Source organism: Rhododendron vialii, chromosome 11a, assembly GCF_030253575.1.
Source record: "Rhododendron vialii isolate Sample 1 chromosome 11a, ASM3025357v1".
NCBI lineage: Eukaryota > Viridiplantae > Streptophyta > Magnoliopsida > Ericales > Ericaceae > Rhododendron > Rhododendron vialii.
In genome coordinates, this window is record NC_080567.1 from 38,486,924 (window position 1) to 38,493,927 (window position 7,004).

At 41.0% G+C, this 7,004-nt stretch overlaps 1 protein-coding gene across 3 annotated transcripts; it reads right to left on the reverse strand.

The window, feature by feature from the left end:
* Positions 1–1,350: 1,350 nt before the first annotated feature.
* Positions 1,351–6,725, reverse strand: LOC131308085 (endo-1,4-beta-xylanase 5). 3 transcript variants are annotated; one of them, XM_058334906.1, is made up of 9 exons: positions 6,600–6,725; positions 5,070–5,207; positions 4,944–4,978; positions 4,600–4,756; positions 3,729–3,901; positions 3,460–3,561; positions 3,163–3,309; positions 2,382–3,020; positions 1,351–1,698 (listed from the first exon to the last, which is right to left on the reverse strand). In XM_058334906.1, exons 2-9 carry the CDS (start codon positions 5,140–5,142, stop codon positions 1,363–1,365), a joined length of 1,662 nt encoding a protein of 553 aa, XP_058190889.1. In that variant the 5' UTR covers positions 5,143–5,207; positions 6,600–6,725; the 3' UTR covers positions 1,351–1,362. The 3 variants fall into 3 exon arrangements, with proteins under 3 accessions (XP_058190889.1, XP_058190888.1, XP_058190891.1); XM_058334905.1 differs by lacking the exon at positions 6,600–6,725 and having other exon boundaries at positions 5,070–5,385; XM_058334908.1 differs by lacking the exons at positions 4,600–4,756; positions 4,944–4,978; positions 5,070–5,207; positions 6,600–6,725 and adding an exon at positions 4,009–4,476.
* Positions 6,726–7,004: the final 279 nt, after the last annotated feature.

Below are 7,004 nucleotides of genomic sequence, written 5' to 3' on the forward strand. Positions count from 1 at the left end.
GACACTAGGAAATATTAATAATGAAGACACGTGTTATCCATATAATTGCCACGTAACTACCACGTCACCGGGGATACGCTTCGGCGTCATCCAAATACAACAAACCCGGGGGGCCTGCTGTGCACCTCTGCACAACATCCCTGTCGTGCATCATCTCCCCCGCCCATCTGGGTTTTGGATGATTTGAATTAAAATAAAAAATTTCTAGGGAACAGTTTTGAAATACAACTGAGCTGTTGTGCATGTGGTGTTACAGTACGTGACAAATCAAAGGATTCCGCGGGCCAATGTATGGTTTCATCACCTCTACAGAGTGAGAATGTTGAGTTTGCACTTGCGTAGAGCCTTATGTAACACATGCAAATCCCGTATTCACCCAAAAACCCAAGGAAGAAATAGGAACCATGGTCATCTCTGTGACCCTATAGCACCCCGGTTTCCCATTCTTTGAGGAGCTCATCATCTAAAATGAGTATTTGGTAGGTTATGAGGATTGTAATCTGTTAAGCACATTCGGATTCGGTAAAAAGGGCATCGATAGCCAGTAAAAAAAGAAGCTGCTATCAATGCAGTGCTATCCGGATAACTATCCCGTTTACAAAAGGGCTTGAGAATTCTTCTCTCAGCGCTGCTTAGTAGTCATCAAACAAGAAATGAAACTCTGGAAGGCTATGTTTGAGAAAATGAGCAGCCAATGGGTCCCCGATTGGTGTGACGTTTCAAAAAATTCAAGTCTGGCATTGCATCAAATGATTCTTGGCTACCAATCTCCGTGTGCACCCTAGCTATCCTTACAAAGAAATTAAGAAGCCCGTCGTTTTTGTAACTACTTTTGGTCGAGAAGGTTGTGTTTGATAGATGGACGTAAGGGAAAGGGAAAAAAAAAGGAAAGAACTTAATCTCCTTCACGCTACACACGTGTAGTTGAGAAAACTGTGAGAAGTAGTGAAATCAATCCTACTGATATCGTGTTGGCCTTATTATTTTGCCTTCTAATTCTGCATGTAAATACGGAATCCCAACGCTTTTGTTTTGTAATACAGACTAGAGATGCCTATATGGGGAGTGACACATTTTACCGGGTTTTTTTGGCTAATAGCAAATGGTAGTGACTTCCGAACAAGGTTTTAAACATGAGATACATGCCACGGATTTGGAACTCTAATACTGATTACTGACAGCTTACTGTTTGAAATTGTTCAATATTGATTGATACAGGTCGTATTAGTAATACTTATATAAGTATGTCGAAGCCACTGTTTACGAATGTGATCAACTCATCATTCGATTAATCGATGTATATTCTACAGATTCAAGCTGCTATAGATCATGCTCTCAACAGACAACAACTATATCACCAAATCAAAGTTGAATGTTAAAATGTCTCGTCTCGTCACTTTTACACAGGGAGAAAGTTGAATTGACAGATCTGTTACCATATGTTACAGTCACCTGATATTCACCTAAGAATCCATAGAAGCCATAAGCACCATGTTCATCTGTCTGGCCCTGTTCAGGCCCAGTTTGCCATTCTTTCAAGAGTTTGTCGACTACATTACCGGCTGGAAGGTTATTAAAGTCGTTATCAGTTAGGCACATTTGGTAACAGCCATTTGGATGCAAGGCAGTCCACATCATAATCCCATGAACGGATGGATGAGAGAAGCCTTCTCTCAATACTTCTTCTAGATAAATAGCCTGAAAAAGAAGGGGAAAATCAAGTTGGGCATAAAAAGTGACGCAAACTTGCTTGCCTCAACTTATTTGAGAATTGTACCACCCTTGGCAAAACAGTGATACTGCTGACATACTGAGATATCTTTATGCGGGCGAAAGCAACCTAAAAGAAGACCCATGTTCCATCAAATCTGCCTTAACCTAAGGGGCATTTGGATGGATCGGATGTGGTTCTTTATGAACTCAATGTTTCGATGTTCGTGAGTCGTAAGTTAATGTAGGATATTGAAATCTAACTTCTCTTCAGTCCGCTCAGATGGTATTATTGGGCCACTATGAGATCCTTTCGATGATCTAAATCATTCATTTTCTAGGCCTCTTGGCGTAGATCATTGTATGGAAAAGTGGAATGGACTCATAACCATAGCCGATTGGTCATAAAAGAGCAAATGACGAACATGATACCATCCATCGATGTGATCATTGAAATAAGCCTCGTGTTTGGCTGAGCCCAATAACACCATTCCGTGTACTGGAGAGAAGCTGGAACCTATCTGAGATTATATGGATTTTGCTAGATGTTCAGTTTTTTTAGTTCTTTTCTTTGTTTATGTCATTTCATGATGCACCATTCTTTTCTCCACGCTTCCCTGCATCAAAACGGTAAAAAGTAAAGCAAGTCACAGTGTAGGCGAATTGCTCACCTGAGTTTCCTGATCAAGTTTGCTGCTAACATCAACTTCAGTTAGCCAAATTGGAAGCCCAAGCGTAGCCAACTTATCCAGCACAGCTCTTATCAAAGCAAGGTTTGGTACTGTAAAATGACCCTCCAAACCAATTCCATCCATTTCCACTCCACCTTCCTTCAGTTCCCTCATCCTTTGAATATACACGTCAACTGTAGAATTCTCATCACTGCAAGTCTCCACCACATTAAACTCATTCATAAACAACGTCACTAAAGGGTCTGCCTCATGCACTGTCTCAAAAAAGTGCAATGTGGCATTAGGGCCAAGCCTTTGCTCATAGAAATCATAGTGAAGCATTTCGTTACTAACGTCCCAATGGATGAATTCCTCTTTGTATTTGCTCATTAGGCTTTCTATTCGCGAGCTGACAGCTGATTGCAGCTCCAAACCAGTTAGGTTCCTAACCCATTCTGGTATGTATTTTGGGTCTTCCCAGAAAATGTTGTGCCCTCTGGCGACGATTTGATTTGCTCGAACAAATTCCAGCATTTGGTCTGACGTGGTGTAGTTGATCTGTCCAGGTTTAGACTCTGTTGCTTCCCACTTGAGTTCGTTTTCAAAAACTACCGCGTTGAATCGCTCAACGAACCAATTCTGAATCAGTTTGAAACAATTCGATGTGTATTAACTTTAGTGACCAGAAAGTTCAAAACTCTAGTATCTTCTAGCTTAGATTTGCGGATAATTCATGTTTTTGTCCTAGTATATGAAAAGAGTTTATAGGCTGAAGTAATACCTGGTATGGAACATTTCCGAGGATGGTCTTTGCTATAGCAGATCCAAAGGGGAAATCTTTTGAGACTTGCTTTGCCATAATCTCTGCCCCTTGCAATTTGTCTCCATGACCATCCGAAACATGAACAGTTACTGCGCGCTTCCTTTCCTAGAACAAAACAGGAGGAAAAACTATATTGGTGACTCTTCCTAGAATGTTTCCCTCTGTATTCAAGTCCTAATGCTTTGTTTCGATGTGAAAACTTTTGGAATTCATAACAATTTCGAATTGGAATCTAATCTTTCGTATAGTCCTTACACTGTTAATCTTATTCTGCTGGTTCATTCTCCATTGCTCTTTGGTGAAGGGCTGCAAAGAAGCACTTGCAATGGATATATTGATGTTGCTGTCATTTGAATTCTGCGAAGCAAACAATGGAAATTGTCAATAAAAATTGACCATTTTGGCCTTAAATCATACTCGGTTAGTCATTTTGTTTAGTCCTTAGATTTTCGTGATTTTGGAAATAGATCGGTCTTTATCAATAAACCACATGCATTCTAACAAAATCTTGAGTACAGATCCACCTGAAAGTACAGAAGAGAAAAATTTGACGATGAAGTTAATTCGAATCCACCCTTGAGAAAAGACCAGCATCCATATTTAGTTACAACAGTCCCTATGCAATTGTAGATTTCATGTTCAGTCATCAGGCTTGCCCTCACATGAGCTGAACTTGCACCATTTATCTGCACCCAACCTGTTTGAGATCCAAGGATTTTTATCAGATAGTTATTTTCCTTAGATTTATACAACTTGCTTGATTTCAGTTGGCACGGCAGCCGCCTAGTGGTGTGCCACAGTTACCTGGCCAGATATTGCCTTCTCCCCCCTTGAGGTCGGATTCACCTAACTCCACAATGTTGTGAAATTTAGTAACACTAAGCTTGGTGGTAGCACCACACCAAGTGGCTGTGCAAATGGGAAGCAAACCTCGTGTCATAATAACTTCTGATACAGCAAAATGGATTCTCAATAGTCAACTGGACGTCCAATCTAGTTATGTATGAGAGGGACAGTGGATCCCTCTATTCCACTTCATTGACGACATTTCTTTGACAAACATGGTAGACCCACCATTTTGGAGACGAACGGTGGCAATTAAACTTTCCATTTGCTCATCACATTAAACTGTCTCTCTCAGTTACATTCTTCTAATTAGTCATTTTAGAGTTTGCGAAATTGTTGCCACTTCTCTCCGGCTGGGGGATCCCACCCATTTCGTATGATCTTTCCATCCTAGCTGATCATATGCACCTAGTTTTATTTGCAGATAATTTGAATATACTTACGGGTGGCCTAGAATTCGACTTAACTGAGATGCTTGTCATGAATAGAATATTGTCGAGATTGTGCTAGTGATAAGTTTGGAAGAAGTAAACAGATGAACAACTTAACTGGAGAAGCAGTAAATAGTGCCTTGGGTGAGATTTTGCAACACAAAAGCAGGCCAATAATCTGTGTTTCCATTGTCACCGACAATTGGGTGGACATCCAGTGCCTGATTTTTTAGGATCCCTCCATTGTAAAGCGGCTCCTCCGGTTGCACTTTGCACTGTTTGAACAATAAAAACCATAAAAGACTAGTTATAGTCGGTTGGGCTCGACTTTAGCATGAAAAAGCTTGCTTGTTTTTGCCGTCTCTATTTTAGTCAAAAAGTCACCTAAGATAGTTCGATAAGCACAACACAGATGCATTGCCTAATGAAATCCAAAATTTTAACACACTCATTACAACTAACCTTTGTGTGAGCAGAAGAATCATACAGGGGCCCATCTGCAGTGAACAAGTCACGAAAAAGTATTGAAAAAAACAATCAAATTAACATTGGTGAAATGTGAATGTAAGTCAGAGAGAGAGAGAGAACCGTATGGGGAAGCCAAGAAAGAGGCATGGAAGAGGAGGATAACCCCAAGGCAAAAGGATAAAGGGCCTCTCATACTCTTTCTGCTTGAACTTCACATCGGCTTCGAACATTGACAAGTAAAGAATGAACACCCACCATCTGTAGAGTGTGGGAATGAATTCATGCATACATTTTGTCCATTGGTAAGCTTTACAAAAGAATCCCAGAGAGAGAGAGAGAGAGAGGGGTACGTATAAGGGAACACAATTCACAAGATAAATAGTAGGGGGGGTGGGGGAGGTGACTGCTCAGGGCTGAGAGAGAGAGAGAGAGGGGTACGTATAAGGGAACACAATTCACAAGATAAATAGTAGGGGGGGGGGGGGGGGGGGGGGGTGGCTGCTCAGTGCTCACTAGTGGAGGTGGTCACATGATAAGGAACAGCAACAGCTGCATTTTCATGCCAGAATTTTACTCGGGTACATACATACATACATGTAACTACATATATATAGGACGGCTAGTTATTACGTTTGCCTTTGTGTCCATTTGTCACGCCCATACTGGTACTGATACTACAGGCCAGATGACTCTGAGGCAGAGCCTCTCTATCTATATTGTCTAGATGCCAAAGTGAATTGCATTAACAAACAAACGGTCCTCCGAGTCAATTTGGTGTCTTTTTCTTAGGAAACAAACATGTGCTGCTGTGCATCTCTTTTTCCGTACTCCTACAATTTTAGAGCAAAGCTGCCATTTCTGAGGCAGAAATCCTGTGACTAAAAGAGCCTATGCTGTTGTCTGTGAGTAGTAGGCCAGGGCCCATACTTTAGACGTAATGAGCCAATCCAACAAATAACATTCACATTTTTAAGTGACTTTGTTTACACCGAAAGTCTATGTCAAAATCAGAAGACTATCCTAAGGGACGAGAAATATTACGACTTTTTGCAACATTATTAACGGTATTTGGTGAGACCAAAATCATGTCAAATATCTAAGTCCTGAGATGATCCCCATTTCCTCTCAATGGCTCCTTGATGTCTCGATATTTTGCTAAACTCACCTACATTTCTATCTCCCTGGCCTACTCTCGACACGAGTTCTCTACATGGGCAAACTCAAGAAATTCCAGTCCATTTACACTAATTAAACCCGCACATGCACATGTTGGATTCCTAATTCTGGGTCTCAACCCCAATACAAGCAAGAAAACAATAATTACAGAGATCCCCACAATAGAAGACATACCAAACAGTTACAACTTTCACAATCTTGCAATTTACTCTTGTTATTTTTAGCAGGCCTCCAATGCCGTTACAATTTACTCCTATTATTTTTAGCAGGCCTCAAATCAGTTAAACATCCTAGCGAAAAGTCGCTTCAAGTCTTACAAATTTTTATTAGTCAAAAGGCTTTTACCAGAAAAAACCAAATTGAAAAGTTGATTTTTTTTTTTCTTCTTCTTAAAACATCCCAATAGTGAGTGGTTGGAGAAGAAGGGACCGCATTTGAGGACCAATTTGAGATTGGATTTCGTATTATATGTACCTTTGCAGCACGAGTGTACTTTTTAAACTTCGAGCCGAAGAAAGATTCTGAGTCCAGTCCAGCCCGCTGGCCAGAGCCTGCGGGTGGCCTTCCGCTACCGAGCGTGGGGGTATGGAGCACTCATTGGCTTCAAAACTGCACGCCTAGCTTCTCTCAATACTAGCATTATTAAGGGACCACTGGGTAGTACTGCCGGTGGGGGTTTGTTTGTGTGTGTGTATGTGAGATCTCACAGAGAGAGAGAGCGAGAGAGAGAGAGAGAGAGGAGTGGATACATGTGGTAGCAAAGCTAAAAAACAGAAGGATCACCATCACCATCTTTGAAGCAGAATCAATATTAGTCACACCCCCTTTGGCATGGGTATTATCAAGACCTACAAAACTTTTTAAAATCCAACATGAAGT

Coding starts and splice junctions, on each gene's coding strand:
- LOC131308085 (XM_058334906.1), bottom strand. CDS start 5,142: ATGAGAGGCCCTTTATCCTTTTGCCTTGGGGTTATCCTCCTCTTCCAT. Junction 3,562..3,728: donor TTTCTCTTCTGTACTTTCAG/GTGGATCTGTAC, acceptor TTTGCTTCGCAG/AATTCAAATGACAGCAACAT. Junction 3,310..3,459: donor AGCAGAATAAGATTAACAGT/GTAAGGACTATA, acceptor GTTTTGTTCTAG/GAAAGGAAGCGCGCAGTAAC.